The 17,665-nt window shown below is 36.5% G+C and overlaps 1 protein-coding gene and 1 pseudogene across 1 annotated transcript; one reads left to right on the top strand and one right to left on the bottom strand.

Annotated features, from left to right (window-relative positions):
• Positions 1-301: 301 nt before the first annotated feature.
• On the top strand, positions 302-3,031 carry LOC127074945 (inorganic phosphate transporter 2-1, chloroplastic). The gene is made up of 3 exons (XM_051016370.1): positions 302-1,245; positions 1,575-1,766; positions 1,903-3,031. Exons 1-3 carry the CDS (start codon positions 550-552, stop codon positions 2,722-2,724), a joined length of 1,710 nt encoding a protein of 569 aa, XP_050872327.1. The 5' UTR covers positions 302-549; the 3' UTR covers positions 2,725-3,031.
• Positions 3,032-3,071: 40 nt separating this feature from the next.
• Positions 3,072-16,959, bottom strand: LOC127136945 (uncharacterized; annotated as a pseudogene).
• Positions 16,960-17,665: the final 706 nt, after the last annotated feature.

Below are 17,665 nucleotides of genomic sequence, written 5' to 3'. Positions count from 1 at the left end.
CAAATATATGTATCATTATTTAATATATTGTATACATAACACATTTTAACCGTGATTCAAAGAGAATCTTCAATTCAAGACACACACAATACAGTGAACATAAGCATGGAATCAACAAAGTAAGCCAATCTATACACGTGTAACTCACATAGACACAAAATGTCATACTCTTTTATCTCTAGATAATGTTGTCAAAATTTCTCATTTTCCAAATCTCAACCATAATATTATCAAATTTCAACTATTTTTCTTGCTATAATGGAATATAAATATATGGTTGACAAGGATTTAACAACATTACAAAACCTCAACAAGCTCCATTCACCACTCATTTCTATGTCCAAATCCATTCTCTTATTCCTCCCTTTAACAAAGTTGTAAATATCAAAATGCTTTTTTCTACCACATTCCTTTCACTCTTCACCACCATCATCACCTACTTCCACTCTTTCTCTTCATCTTTCCTCTTCCTCTTCATTCTCATGGCAAAGAATCTTCCTAAATAATCACACAAAGATTCCAAAAAAACACACACTTTTTTCCTTAGAAATGAATTTGAATCACTCTTGTGGTTTCTCTTTAACCAGACACTCAAAAACAACAACCTCTTCTCCTTTCCTTAGAAAATCTCATATCTTTCTTTCCAAAAACACTTCACCTTTGTTTCTTAGAGACTCTCTTCATGTCAAGCCTCTACCTCTTTCACCAAACATAACAAAAAGTTTGAGAAACTGCAAACTCTCACACCCTTTTGCTACCTTATCATCTTTTGCAGAAGGGGAAGAGGGACAACACCAAAATGGAGAGAATAATAACAATGAAGTATCAGGAATGGCAAAAGCATTCAACATATCATCAAGAACAGCTTCTGCTATAACAATATGTATAGCAGTGGCTGCACTTATTTTTCCTTTGTTTATGTCGTCTCTAGGACAAGGTTTGCCTTTGAAGACAAGGGTTTTATCCTATGCAACACTTTTGTTTGGATTCTACATGGCTTGGAACATTGGTGCTAATGATGTTGCAAATGCAATGGGAACTTCGGTTGGATCTGGTGCATTGACTCTTAGGCAAGCTGTGTTGACAGCTGCAGTGTTGGAGTTTTCTGGTGCATTGTTGATGGGAACTCATGTGACTAGCACAATGCAGAAGGGGATTCTTGTTGCTGATGTGTTTCAAGGGAATGATTCTCTTCTCTTTGCAGGATTGCTTTCTTCACTTGCTGCTGCTGGTACTTGGTTACAGGTATACACTATTTTTGTTTCACAATTTAGTGAAGTATGGCCTAGGATTGATCAAGCTAGTATTCGAAATCGGATTCACCTAAATGATTTGTCTTTAACTAGAGTTCATAAACCACTTGAGTTTGAGTCCAATTTAGTGTAAGTTTGGTCCAATTTTTGGAGGAGGCTAAATTGGTTTCAAACATGTAGAATTGAGTTTTCTGAGTTGTTAGCTAATAGTAATTTTCTTTCACTTTTGTTCAGAAGAAGAAGGAAAAAAAGGAATAAAAATTATGCTTTAGTTATAATCCAATGAACTTAGTTAGCTACTAATTTTTATGTACTATGCAGATTGCATCATATTATGGTTTGCCAGTATCTACTACACATTGTATAGTGGGAGCAATGGTGGGGTTTGGACTAGTTTATGGAGGCTCTGGTGCGGTTTTCTGGGGTTCACTGGCAAGAGTGATTTCTTCGTGGATATTCTCGCCGCTAGTGGGAGCTGCTGTCTCATTTCTTGTATACAAATGCATCCGAAGGGTAATCTCTTTGATGTAACGTTAATTTTTTTTCGACTTATGCTTTGTTCCTTACTTGAGATTCGGTTTGGGAGGGTTCACCAAAAAAGGGTTCAATTCGTGCTCATTCAACCACTAATTTTTTTTCGCTCGTACAGTTTGTGTATAGTGCAAGTAATCCGGGACAAGCGGCAGCTGCAGCAGCACCAATTGCTGTATTTCTTGGCGTAACTGGAATTTCCTTTTCCGCCTTTCCTCTTAGCAAGACTTTTCCTATAGCTCTAAGTCAAGCTTTAGCCTGTGGAACTGTCGGGGCTTTCCTGGTCGACAGAACAATCAGAAAACAACTCGGACATCTTCTAGAGAAGGCAAAGACTCCACAACCCGAGCCAAAAGATGATACATCCCACCAAAACATAGGCTTCCTATCTGATATTGCAGGTCCGAAGGGCACTCAACTTGAAATAGTTTACGGAGTTTTCGGTTACATGCAGGTTTTATCAGCATGTTTCATGTCATTTGCTCATGGTGGAAATGATGTTTCCAACGCGATAGGTCCGTTAGCCGGTGCACTAGCTATTCTGCAAGGCGCTGCAAAAGGAGCTGAGATAGTTATTCCGATCGATGTTCTTGCTTGGGGTGGATTTGGAATAGTTGCAGGGCTAATGATGTGGGGTTATAGAGTTATAGCTACAATTGGAAAGAAAATAACGGAACTTACGCCAACAAGAGGATTTGCAGCCGAATTTGCTGCTGCATCGGTGGTTCTGTGTGCTTCAAAGCTAGGGCTACCAATATCGGCAACACATACATTAGTTGGTGCAGTTATGGGAGTTGGATTTGCAAGAGGACTTAACAGTGTGAGATCAGAAACAGTGAAGGAGATTTGCGTTTCATGGGCAGTTACTATTCCAGTCGGCGCTACCTTATCAGTGATTTACACTTGGATTTTGACTAAGCTTTTGTCTTATGTTTTATGAGTGTGCATTTTCAATTCACTTCACTAGTACCATCTTTGACATTATTGTTCATTTGCTGAGAAATTTGGAGAAGATTGTTGTGTCTTGCAGCACAAGTATCTTGGGATGAAATTTTCTATGTTTGGTTTCTATGTGAAGTGAAGATTGCAAATGAGAGGTGAAATTGCAAACATATTGCTTTTCTGTGGCTAAGTTGAAATAACTTAGCAACCTTTAGGCTTTGAAGGATGAAAATTCAGAGAATATTCAGTTTTTTCTATGAATGTACTTAATAAATTCATTTTAACCTTTTTGTTTTTCCTACTCATATTCTTCTCTCTAAAATATGTACAAAAAGGAAAAGAAGAAAAAAAAGATTGGAAGATGTTTGGATTTTATTAACAGGGTGAAAAAGTAACTCTAATTGTCTATTAGATACATGAAGAGGAATCAGCGATTAAATTACAGAGTCTATAAAACACTGACGCTTTAGATTGAAAGCATGTCGGGTATCCAACACATCTCAATACTCGACACTCGACACGATAAGGCACTAATCAAAAAGTATAAAGGAAATCATGGAGAGAGTTCCTTCACAGTTGGAAGACTAGGTTTCCATCCAAAACTTCTATAATGTCTTGCCTTTGGAAAAGGTGGTACAAAGGTTTTCTTTGGTCTCAATCCTCTTTTTCTTGTAGATCTTGTTGGCTTCTCCTTAGGATTATAAAATTCATTTGCAGACCTAAAAGTGTTTTCTAAAACTTCTCCTTCCACAACACATTCTTTCATCTTTGTGTCGACTTTCATTCCTTCTACAACTCCATCTGGCTCTTTGTGTTTGTTTTCACCAGGAGACTTTGATTTCGTATTGAGTTTCTCTCTTTCTACAACCCCGTTAGTCTCTCTGACTGGATCCTTCTCTTGATGCCTTCTTTTGAGCTTCTCGACGTCTTTCAAAGAGATTAAAATATACTTGTGACCAGGAATCAAAAGATCTTCTCGCCATAATACAGATTGGTGAGGAAGTTTGAAAACATCTGGACTTGCGATACACATACCTGGATACTTTGTCATCAACGAGTAAACAGGAACCGCGTGTCTATAAACATCTTGCTGTCCACCTGGATGAGCTATTCTAACGACAAAGTCCTTTGATTTTGAACTGAATTGATGATCCTTGTATCCTTTGTTTCCTCCTTTCTTCTTGACTCTCGAGTCTTTTTTATTGGTATTCTCTACGAATCCTAACGAATGGACGACGCGCTTCAGCATAGCCTACAACTCAAAGTTATGAAATCTAACTGTTTCATCATATTCTTTCACAAGATGATGTTAGGTAGAAGAAGTAATGTTGGCTATGTCAATAGTATTTAAACACTCTTCTTAGTATACTATTGCCGGCAACTTTTAATTTTATATTTTTCATCAAATGAGGTGGTGATGAACCCAATGCTATGCATATGTGAAAACAAAGGGAAAGGATTGGTTTTGTTTATAATCTTGTGAGATGAGAACAAGAATTCTGCATAGAATGGATAAGAAGGAATCAACTAGTTTCCTCGATATTAACTCCATGGTTTAGGATTTGGATTTGGTGAAGTAACTGCATCTAGTAGTTTACGATCTCAACCGTCCGATTTCAAGCTAATGAGCCCGTGGTTTGATACTGTGCAAACTCTGGATACACATTCTTGTGCTAGGATCATACTCCCATAAACCAGACGAAACTTGACGTGCAAGTTTCTTCAGCCTCCCGCTGATCCAATTGTTGTGAATAATGTAACATCCTTTCTTTAAACATGTTGCTTTGACATTTTTTTCTTGCCACAGGTTTTGGTAAGCACCATTCGGAAAAAGGTTTCTGTCTAAGAAATGTACTGTCACATTTGTTTCGGGTTCCTTACATTTGTTATCGCCGACACGGTTGGATCCTCCTTTTCCACATAATATGTCATAGAAGCTCGGTTGCTCAGATAAGCCTGAAGTTTCTGCATGCTTGACCACTTTCTGTATGGCAGCAATTGTTTGATTATCAGAATGAGCATAATAGAAGCCGGAGTTCAAACGTCTAGGTAGGTTTATCGGTCCTGCACAAATTATAAAGAAAAAAAAGTTGCATAACAATCTTTGTAAGAAAAGAAAAACTGCAAAAAGGGCATCAGAACAGCTTATTTACAGAATTATTTGAATAAGCACCTTGTTCTTGGTATTCATCAGACTGTGCGACAAGAACTGCGCGGCCAAAGGAGTGAAGTAAAGGAATAGGGTTTCTGAACCAATATGTATCCACATCACTAAGTAGTACATTGTAACCTAGTTTGAGTATCTTCAAAACAATTCTTGACTTCACTTTTGTGACCCTTTGGAAGCACTTTGTTCCAAAGTGGCAATCATCAAAACTAATATCACTTGGAGCTATAGGATCTTTGAAAACCGGAATTCCCTGCCATGAAAAAAAGTGTGAGAAAACTTAAGAAATTTCTTGCAGAGGAATTAAGAGAACATACCTGCAAGATGGAGAATTGATAAGTTTCTTGATCAAGAGCGGAGACGATAAAATTTTCAATGGACAATTTTCTTAATCTGCAAACCCAACTCATGAGCATATCCTTGTAGCTATAACCAGAAACTGTTAGTACAATTGTTTTATTTCTATCTGCGGTGATAGACAGAAGTGATTCTAAGGAAAACGGAAGCTCCAAAGATAATGAAATTTTCTTCTGATCCTTTAGAGAAAAATCTGAAATTCTGGTCACTGATTTCTGATGAGCAATGCAATGCATTGCATTTTCCTTCATTCGGTTAACTTCCCCTCGGTGTCGTCCAATTGGATAAACAATGTTTTTCTTGATGTCAACCATAATATATTGGTTTTCACAAGTCAAAATTTTGGGTAGGTTTGAGTAATTAGCTTCACTATAGAAGAATGATCCATAGTTTGCTCCTAAATGTGAATTACCAATGTACTCCCACTTTCTATTTTCAATATCTAAAGAAGTTGAATTCTCAAATGTAGCATTATTCAGATTGAAACTTTCGATGGTCGAACTAGCATCAAACACAAACCTGAACTCGGATGAAATAGCCTCGTGAATTATCCAATTGTTGTGTGTACCTGTTAGAACAGAAACCCCAGTTTAGAAGAATAAAGATACGAAAAGCACAGACAAATAAAACAACGAACACACAATGTTTGATAACGTAGTTTGAACAATCGTGCCTACGTCTCCGACTGCATTTCTTTTCTGTTATTTCAAATTACAACATTACCCTTGACCGTACTTGAGAGTACCTTTACCATAGATGAAAGGAGGAAGAACTCCATTATGTAGAGGCATATCCTTGTTATTCCATGCTATGAGCATTCTTTCTGCGTTATAACAATGATTCCATGGCCGATTCTGTTGTAGTATTTTCTGCAGCGGGAGAATAGAAACAATTCAATATAGTTTGGTATATTGATCATGAAAATTGAGTGTGTAAAAATGTCTGCATTGTTTCATACCTCTTGAACTCTCACTTGTTTCCTATTATCCAAGTTAGAAGCATTTTGAGGTAAAGCAACGAGAAGCCAATCGCGGTCGAGTTCATAGACATGATTTAGTGTGGAGATGAATCCGGAAAGGATAACTGTTTCAGGATCAATGACAGCAAATATGTCTGATAGATATGCGCACGATTTTGCAATCATGGAATGGAAAAATGGACTGCCAAGGAAGCTGGAAAAACAAAAAGAAAGATTGGTATGTAGTTTAGATTTCTTTCTCCTTGTACATCAAGCAAAACTAAATTCAGAACCATGATTTCTATAATAAATATCAATTCATGAACGGTTTTCTTACGTGAAGTCGATGTTGGTATCAACTAAAACCCGGCCGGAATCAAAAGCATTTGCAAAGGATGCGACAGAAGGATGTTGACTAAACAAAACAACAGTAACATATGGAGACAAAGCCAACCATGACCGAACAGCGAGCGTCTGCCTAGTTCCGGTAGAGTCCATAAAAGGCTTAGGAGCTGTGAATATAGTAATGCTAAGGTTTCCAGAATCCAAAACATCATCTCTGCCGTGATCGTTGTTGAGTGAAGGTAATCTTTGTGTTGCATATAGCGAAAGAAGTATCAAAAGAAATCCAGATAGCCAAATTGACCAAAGCTCCACATGAAATGCCTGTTAATCAAATGCAAGAAGAGTAACGTGTTATGAAAAAAAGAGCAAGCTAGGCTTTTTGAAAGACAGAGAAGAATGAAAAGAAGGGAAAAGGGAAAACAACCTTCATGGTTTGTTTATTTTTGTATTAGTTTGAAAACTGTGTTATTTCTTGTTTTTTGTCAACTCTTGATGGGTTATTAATTAAAAGAGAAAAGAAGTGTTGCTTTAACTGAAAGAATGGAATGAAATATTAACAAACAATGCCACTAGGCCACTATACTAAAACATGTGAAGTTTGACGTCACTGGCACGATAGCTTGGCTTCCTCCATTTTTTCACGGAAGTTGAAACATTTGATATAGAAAGAAAATTGAATTTCAGATGGAAGAGATGATAAGTTACTAGTCAAAAAGTCAAAGCTGGCGTGTAGTGTCTCTGTTTTCTTTACGGTAATAGCAATAGTATATCAAAAAATTTGAAGCTGTTGCAAGTTTTCTTAGTATGTGTTTTGTCATGGGATGATAAGAATTGATTCTGAAATAATTGATTTTGTAGAATTAATTCTGATTGAAAATGAATTGAATGTACGTTAATTTATGTTTAGATATATTTATGTAAAAATGAGTTGAATAATAAATTTTAAAATAAAAATTATATTTAAATTCAAAAATTATAAAGAGATTAATTACTATGCACTGTGAGTGTAAAAAATTTTACACCGTCGACTCATCACCATCACCCATTTGCTTTATTTTATAGGTTTTTTAAATAAAAGTCAAACTTATTTCAATCTTCAACGTCTAAGATTAACTGACGGTGTAAAATCTTTTTACACTGTCAGTGTATTTAAATTAAATCCAATTACAAATTCTAATTTTAGATAGAATCAATTCTAAAGACATAACCGATTATACTTCAAAAAGAACCAAACATTTCAAAATCATTCAAAAATCAATTATATATCCTTAGAATTATTTTGATTCTTCCAAAAGCTAATCCAATCATTCACTTAACTAACTACATGTGTAGTGCACATTTGCTACATAGAAATACAAATTTGGTTGATTTTGTGGACTAGCCTTTCTTCACATAAAATGTGGGATGCGTGACAACAGTAAATGTCCAGCTAATTTTTTTCATGTTTTTAATCCTTCTGCGCTGGAACATGGTTCATGGATTAGTATCCTCTTAGCAACAGTGTACTTCTAGGGAGTATATCGAATCAAAATAAAAGATTATTGATCTTTATATGTAAAAAAAAAAAGTTTGCTACTCAAATGCTCTTCGCGATGATGACTCACAAGCTTCATTTCACTCTCCAGTTTGAAAAATATGATAATGCCATTTTAACAACAGTTAATAATGTATATGGAAATCACTATCCCCCTTGTATCCCCCTTCCTCTAAACTCATCTATCCACTATTTGCTGACTTGGAATGCGCACCATTCAGGCTGCGGAGAGGGAAAAAACACAAACGGGCATCAGATCAAATTAACACTATTTGCTGACTTGGATTGAGTACCATTCAGGCTGCGGAAAGGGGAAAAACACAGAAATGGGCTGCAGATCAAATTAATGAAATAAATCATTTGAATCATTTCACTAGTGCAATAGGCAAAATTTTGATTATGGTCTCATCTATTGAATTTGTCAGTAGGAAGGAATTATAATATAAGATGGAACTTAAATACATAACACAATTCTATGGAGGATAAAGCTTGGATTTTTTTAGTTTTTTTACAAATCAAAACAAAACACACATATCCAACTCTACCAGAGTTTTATACCAGTTCTTCCCAAAGAAAGTAGTAGATCGGGAAAGCAACTGTATCTTTATGTTGAACCTACAAAAATAGGACAAGTCATCACTTCTTAATAAATCCTCGGCGATGATCCTTCGCAAAGACTGTGCATTGTAAGCTTAACCCATCTTCCAAATCAATGTTCTCTTGTGCGAACCAGGTAGAAACATCAACAGCTGCCCTTGCCATTCACCTATGCCGCCGAACAGGTGATCTGGATCTTGACCTTCTTCCCCTGCATAAAAAGGAAACACTGTAAATAAACAAGGCACCACTGTAATAAATGGGAACCCATACAAATTCACCTGAGTAGCTTATAGTCTTATAAGTTTGTCTCAAATATAAACCTTAAACATGAATAACTTATTGGCAACAAACCTGGAATTATCAAGAGAAGAATAGGGAGAATGCCTGCGCTGAGAACGCTTGCTATGAGGAGACCGCGAAACTTGTCTAAAAATGAAACCACCGTACTGACTTGGTGAGTTTAAAGTAAACGAAGTTTATAGAAAACAGCTCAACCTGGTAGTGTCAACACTCCCAGAGGAAACAGCCTATTACCATAAATTGAATATGTTTCTATTGAATATGGTAAGATACAGCCAAAGTTTCACCAGATCTTAAAACCTCGTAAGAACTACAAATGTCCCCACACATCATTATTCTATATCCTGGTCACAGTACAGAAATCCTGACAATCCAAAATAAACAAATGCCGCATCTTTGTGCACAAAATTTCAATTTACTTGCCTCTGTAATTCTCTAATACCATACGAGCAGATGGTAGAGGAATAAATTGAGAGATTGCACACAGTAGAGTATTGATGCATGAAGATGTGAAATATTTCGAACATGACAGCTTGTACAGCAAGAAAAGCATTCTATTTAAAAAAGCAACATGATAACTGGATTTCAAGTTTTCAACTACAGAAACAACCAAATGATTAAATCTGTGGTATAAATATCAGCTTCTGGAACCGCAAACAGCCAAAGATCATATGCTAAATATGTTTTTATATTATATGTTCGACAAAAAGTTCAAATATCAACAATCTTTACGCAAACTCTAGAGTTGCACTAAGATGCAGGGGTAAATAGTGAAGCTTGCCAGCAGAGTTAAACTGATCATAAATGTGTCTGAAAATAACTATTATAAAATAACAAAATATTGATATTCAATTAAATAATTATGATTGCCAAAACTAGTAAATAGATGATAAATTAAATACATAAAAAATGTTATAGGACGGAAGTTGAAGTCCAAAAATAGTGCATGAATAAATATATATTTCTGGTCTTGAGATAGTAGTGTTTCAGGTCACTTGAGATGAAATCAATAATGAAAAATGCAGAAAAGCAGGAAAAAAATTTAGCAGTTCAAACACGGACACAAAGAAAGTAATAAGCTGTGCAGCCTACTCATGTCCTGGCATTTTAAGATGCAATTTTACTTCATATTACTACAAAAATGATGTTTGTTCTACCAAATTGTTATTATTAACCTTACAAAAAATGGAACACTATCAAAGTATATGTCAAAAAATGAACCAAGTGAATTTTATGACTGCAAATGAATTTTATATCAGAACAGGAAGAAAGATATTGCTATAGCCATAAACACAGACATCTGACAGATGCTCTGGAATAATCAAAATATTGATATTGCAAACCTGAAAAAGGTAGTGAGTATATAAACAATACCTTCTTTTAGACCTGACTGGAGATGGTGACAAGTCACGCTTTCTTGAATGCAGCTTCCTGCAGTACAAAGAAATTAGATACTACTATATGACAACCAGTCAAATGAAGGTCAATTAGAATCTGTTCTAACCTTTTTGAGCCATCTGAGCCTTCACCACTTGAATCATCAGCATGATTAAGTAGATGATCCTTGCTGGTTCTACCCCTACTGCTTACTGATGACGAACGTCTTCTTCGGTGCCTGTCATGGTCACTAGCTTCCCTTCGCCTAGATTTATGCTCCCCCTTATCCTTTGTATGTTCCTTTCTCCGGCTAGTATCTTCCGCGGTACTACCTCTATGAGGTTTTTCTGCTCCCTTCCTATCATCCCTGACATCAGCACGGGAGGACCTTTTCCTTGATTCGGGTTCCTTTACCTTCTCCCCGTGCTTTACATTATGCTCTTTTACTCTTTCTTTTGACTCACTGATGTAATCTGTTTGTTCCTTTTTATGGCTTCTTTCCTCCTTCCTTCTTTTGCTCTCATCACCTTTTTCGTCTATCCTGGTCTTATGACTACTTTTTACCTCCTTAAAATCCTTCTCGGAAGAACTCCTGTCATGTCGGTCATTTTTCTCAGATTTTCTTCTGCTTTCCTTAAAATCTGTTGCTTTCTCCACGCCATTCTTTCCAGGCATTTCAGATCTTGGCACCCCTGACATGTCTTTCAAGCTAAAACCATTAAATCTATCATGGCTTCTTTCTATTGCTTCAAGTCCATTATCCCTAGTATCTTTAGAAACTACCTTGGAAGAATCTGAATTATCAGATTCTTTGGTTATCTTAGCACCGTGTAATTCATCAATAGCAGCACCATTTCCATTTCTGGATAGCGATGAGTTGGTTTTGACTACATTATTCACCATATATGCAGCATCTTTTGCAGGAGCAGGCACAGTGGAACTCTCAATTTCATCATCGGCATCCGAACCATAATTTCCAAGACCTAAAACATCTCCAGGAGAACTGGAATTAGATTTTTCATTGACACCATCATTCTCTATTTCCTTTGCTTTAACTGGAACTAAAACTTTAGCAGTTGCCTTAGGAACCGGAGCAGAGGGTGGAGAGGTCGATGCCTTATGGTTTGAAGTGGCAACATTATGATCCACTGGTGAAAAAAAATTGTTAGAACTTCCAATACATAGTACTCCATACCTAGCATTTGATCATTTATTTAGGTATATGGAAAGTCGAGAAAATTAGAAGGATCAGGCAATTACCTTCAGCAGTCAAATCATCTTCACTAAGAACTTTGGTTGCAATTTCTTCAAACAATTCATCAGTAACCTAAAGAAGAAGCTATACAATTAGAACTGTCATATACTTCTCTGCTACAGACAGTATATAGATGTTAAACATAAGATTCTTTTCTACCAAAAAAAAATGTTAAATAGGACACAACAACTCATTCATTTCAAACAACGTGCTTACCTTTAAAAGAACTTCAGTAAGAATTTTTTTTATTTCCTGGTTGATTGCTGCAGTTCTAGCCACTTCAACCTGATCATACATATCAATAATGTCAGATCAAATCTGAAGTGGATGAAGATTATATATATAGACACAACACACCACTCATACATACATAGAGATAACTTATTTTTATGGGAAGAAATAGTAAAAAGCAAACCTCCTCGTCATCTTCATCCTCAGCTGATCTGGACGAATCAACACTTTTACTATCCGTCTCATCATCAGCTTTCATATATGATTTATCAATGTCATCACTCACAAGTGTTTCTTCCACTTTTGGATGATCTGCGGAAGGAGCGGCAATGACTGTTTTCTTTATTTCCTCTCTAAGCCAGTTAGGGACCGACGCCTAAAAAATAATTTCAAAATGAGGTTTCTGAATCATATATATCAAAGCACTAACCTTCAGAAAGTACTTACCTTCTTAGGACGTTCAGGGACACCAGAAATTCCATATGCATCAGCCGAGAAAGCTGCAGTAGGATGAACAGTAGCTACTGTGCTAAGGGAATAGGGTGCACCATTTGGTGGAATTGTTGAAGGGTGACCAGCTCCAGGAAACCTTCCATATGGTGCTGCTACATGACCAGGAGTAGTAAAAGAAGGATCATGCTGTTAAGTTAACTAAGTGTCAGGAGTGTTAAAATAAACATGTGAGTTGACTAGAAAAACAAAATATGTCAAAATTTATAACCTGTGGCCCTGAGGAAAGACTTGGAGGTATTGGTGGATAACCAACACCAGGTGCCACTGGAGCACCCCAGTTATTCATTGAAGAACCAGAATCATGATGATTATAGGTTGATTGCATTTGCAGGTCACCGTCACGACTAAACCTAGGTGCAAAATCTAAAGGTTGGTCAGCAAGATTGGTAGATGAGTCAACAGAATGGCTATGAGGTGTAAAGGATGGTGCATGCATTGATGGTTGTGCATGGTATTGTTCTTGAGATGAAGAGCTTGGCAAAGGAAACATTGCATATGACTGTTGAACCTGATCAGCAGCCTCTTTACCTGTAAGTCGATATTCAGATTGAGCATGGAAAAATAAATGAGGGAAAACATGAATTACTGAAATTCAAAATATAGTCTTGGTGTCCTAGAATAAGGCTCTCTAAGGGCATGCTTATGTTCATCAAAGCTAAGTTATCTTTATCAACATTGTCTCACTGATAATTTTGACAACTAGTGGTTTTATAATCCATCTTTTAGAAAGAAAATATTTAACACACTTTTAGAACTTGGATTCGGCCTAACTCAACCTTACAAAACTGGCTTGTAAGGTGAGGAAAACCCCCACTTATAAACATATCTTTAGGCCATATCTCATCTAATATGCAACTCTTAAGAAGCACTCCTCACACCCAGGACTGGACATCTGGAGCATGACCCGAATGGTCTGATAGTGGTAAACTGATAACAGGTGGCCCAACAAATCTTGGATAGACTCTGATACCATCTTAGAATTTTGGTTGGACCCAACTCAACCTCACAAAGCTGATTTTGTATGATTGAGTTAGGCCCAACCCAAATTAAAAGACACGTGCCTATTAATCATAAGATACAAAATAAAGCAGCAGGATGGTGGGGAATGGGTTTCTTCTCTAGCCAAGTCTTCTACATATGAGTGAAGATGAGTTAATTTTGGCAGGCAAGGCAGTGCTAAGAAATATATTGGCTCACACATTCCTTAATTTAAGCCACTGGTGCACGTCTCTGCTCAACTAGAACATAGATATGATTACAAACAATTTTCTTGACACTGACAGGAAAGGAGTGGTTTTAAATATGGTTCCCAATATTTATATAAAATAAATAAAAGTAAAAACTAGACTTTCTGTTAAAACAACTTCAGATCTACTTGTTGTGTTTCAAAGGCATGTAAACAGACCCACGTGAGGTTTTTCAATCTCATTTCGAGAATTCAGACACTTCAATGGCAAAATTAATTAACAAAAAATTCAGGAAGACCTTGACTTTTATAGCAAATTACAAGTAACAACTAAAGGAATTTTCTCAATCTCAACAACGGAGTATTGTCGAGTTGTGGTTGACAAGATTTCAAGTATAGGATGGTCATGACCCATAGGAAACAGGAATGGGCTTCTAGGAGGTAATTCTAATAATGCTGGTTTTGAAAGGTGAAAGTTCTTATACTGATATTTAAAAGCAGAAACCTTCTGGCTGAATTGGGTGCATTACATGAAGATATTTCTTGTCATGAACCAACTATTCCAGAAGCTTAAGCTATTAGGAGAATACACATAAATGGTTATATATTAATTCTCTAACAATGTCAAGAATCAGCTACCACAAAAGCTTAAGCTACAAGTACTAGTTGAAGACATGTGCATGGTTCATATAATATATATATCTAACTTTCATATTAGGGCTGTGGGCAATGCAGGTGATTCCTATGATCTAAACTTTTTTTATTCAATGGAGATAATGTTGGCTGTTTCGTTGGTTAAGGAGGCAAAGATGTTTTTCTGCCAAATACCTACAGAATAAAGGTAAAAAAGAAACTATTGAGATTGACAATAGTAGTAATTATGGATAAGCCAAAAGGAATTAGGTGCATGTTTGGTATCATGGTGGGTATGCTGCCTGAAATCAATGTGAGACACCATGATTTTGCAAAAGCTAGTGTTAGCCGGATAGCATCTTTAAAAAGATAGTAAGGACGAATAATGGGAAGAGGTTGAAAGAGATCTCTCTCATGGTTATCAAACCATAAATAAAATTGAAAACTGGAAGACCTATTTTGTCAATCCTGAATCAAAACAATTCATGAGTCATAAGAATCATGATCAATTATTAAAAATAACGGATATATTTTAAACATAATAAAATTGTACAATTATGTAATGAAATAAAATAACTTGTTTCCGTTATATGTACATTTATTATTGGAGGTTTCTAATAATTTCCATTCGTTCAACATTAACATCTAGAACCTTAATTTTTATCAGCCAACCCTTTGGTTTCTCTTTCCAAAGCCGCTGTCCCAGTCAATGGTATGCTGTGTCTAGATCCATGGGGGGCTCGAGAGAAGCAACAGCATGTGTAGATACTAGATAATATTTTTGAAGCCATCTTTGAAGAACTCCCAAACAATGACATTCCAGCCACATTGATCCAACACTAACTCGGTTCATCCCTCCACAGTGGCTGTTTGGCTCCCACCCCAATATTACAATCTGTATTGTTGGAAATATAACAAAATAGGGATTCCTAATACTATTCCAAATTCAGCAAGAAATTTCAATGGCAAAATTAAACGAATCCAACGACCACCGTAATCTCTCATTGAAACAAATTTTAACAGAGTCACATCACAAACAATACAGAAAATTTTAGAATATTATCTATGAATGATTTCCATAGTGCTTCACTTGCAATTTCAATATATTAAATAAATAATTACCTGCAACAGAACTATAACTAGTAGGTACCTCCTGCGGATGAACTGATGGATTTGTAGGGAAATTTGCATGTTCAAAGGAAACAGTTGGATCTCCGATGCTGGTTGCGTCTCTAGCACTGTATGAATGTCCATCTGAAGTATAAGCTGCTTCTAAACTGACAGATGCAGCCTCCTGGGAATGCCCTGAATTTCGCTGCATAGCTGGATCTACGAAGGAAAATTGTTGATAGCCTGATGGTGGATGGGGCTGGTTCTGAACATCAGTATAACGTGGGTCTACAGATTGCTGATATGGATCATGATAATGGGTTTGCTCTGGCAATCTTCCAGCATGCGAATAATGTGATTGTGGATGCTGAGTTTCCATTGCGGACTTAGCATCGGCCCATGCTCTGGCCTTGGCGGCCCAATCTTCTTCATTCGTATGGACTACCATCATGTCATTATGGCAAACAAAACAACAACAACCACTACATTAAGAAATCATATAGAAAATTTGGTGGGGAGGGGAGCCAAGTTTCCAAGTGACCAAATAGAACTTCAAAAGTATCAGCGCACGTTGCAAACCAAAACAAAACACTACACAGTTAATCACTCCAATGACTACGAGCCAAGCCAATTAATAATAATACACGTGTCACAAACTTCAGTTGAAAGTGACATATTAGTTTGATCATGATTTCCTTACTCCTCTTTCTCGCACACGCAGAGGTCATTATTCAGTGTCAAGTAACAAATCACAATAACTTCATTAATTAAAACATACAAATGAAAGCAATGTGAATCATATTTTGAAAGCAGCAAAACAATGAACTCAACCAAGATAATAACTCGACTAACAACAAACAACAACACAATAACGCGTGAATTTTCACTCTTTGCTTTTTCCATTTGCTTCACTCAACTATAATAACTTCCAAATCCTCCAGACTTCAACTTAACAAAAATAAAAACCCTAACTCTGGTAAAAGAACATATTAAAACCAACCTGGATACGCTTGGTTTTGAGGCCAGCCAGGGTTGTTGTTCCATTCCTACAAAATTTCAAACAACTAATGAGATTACAAGAATCAAAAATGAAAGTGTAAATCAAACAAACCCTAATTAGGAAGCAGCAAGGGTAAGAAAGATATTTCACCTGAGGATAAGGCTGGGAAATGTGAGAGTGAGGCTGGAACTGAGGAGGAGGGCGAGCGTGGTGAGGAGGTGGAGGAGGAGGGAACTGGCTGGGATGATAGGAATAAGGATTTGACGGAGGAGGAGGAGGAGGAGTCTGAGGTGGAGGCCACTGCTGTGGAGGAGAAGGAGTCTGGTACTGAAATTGAGGTGTGAACCAGGGGCCTTGAGGAGGAGGAGGAGGCGGCATCTGATGATACTGGTGGTGTTGTGGTTGATGGGGATCCGCCGTGTGTGGCGGAGGAGGAGGTGGTGGTTGAGGTGGCCTCATGTAACCACCGTGAGGTTGTTGCTGGTATGAATCCATGGATAAGGGGGAAAGAAGGAATTTCGATTCGAATTGCTGTGAAATGTGATGCTTTTCGTTTCGATCGCAAACAAGCAAAAACCTTTTTTTTTCTCACTCGATGGAGTCTCTTCTTTCTTGGCAGAGAAATTTAGACCCACTCATCACCTTAGTCATGTTTTCACAAAAAAAAAAGTTTTTTTTATTATTATGAAATATATTGACAATACAAAATAATAATCTTAATCTTGATTTGGAAGAAAAATAAGAAAGGGATAGAAAAAATTTATTTTAAAAATAAATAAATAAATTTTACGACTAGTGATTTATTCAATTATGAATAAATTTTGTAAAAGTGTTAGTTCTTAATTTCAACGTCCATATTGGAGTTAAGAAATTGAATTCTCTATGAAGATGTTTCGATTATATGAGATATTGGGAGTTAGTCATATATGTCTTGATAAGAGGGTCAAGATGCTTCAAAAGGACTTACAAATATTTCTAAGTAGCTTAAGGCATTTTTTTTATAGGAGCGTCATCTAATAGGGTTCGACGAGACATTCAAATTCAAATAAATGAGAGAATTTTTGTTCTTATCTGAATTGTTGAAGGTACACGTGGAGCATAGTGGATAGTTGCATTCATGCAAAGCGCCATTTGTCTCGATATGGTAGAAAGGTCGTTAGAAACGGTTATTTTGATTAGTATAAATAAGAGGTCTTACTGCTAGGATAGTGTGTGTTCAAAGTGTGTATAAAATCTGTAAAATTTAACAAGTATCCGTGTGTAGTGAAACAATAAATTGAGAAATGTACGTTTGATTTACACAATTGTCATTTACTTTGAAATAATTCAAATTATCTTTTATTTCCAGAAATATCTCTTTATTTAAAAAGATC

Source organism: Lathyrus oleraceus, chromosome 4, assembly GCF_024323335.1.
Source record: "Lathyrus oleraceus cultivar Zhongwan6 chromosome 4, CAAS_Psat_ZW6_1.0, whole genome shotgun sequence".
NCBI lineage: Eukaryota > Viridiplantae > Streptophyta > Magnoliopsida > Fabales > Fabaceae > Lathyrus > Lathyrus oleraceus.
Note: the sequence above shows the minus strand (reverse complement) of the source record. Positions and strands in the feature narration are given on the sequence as shown.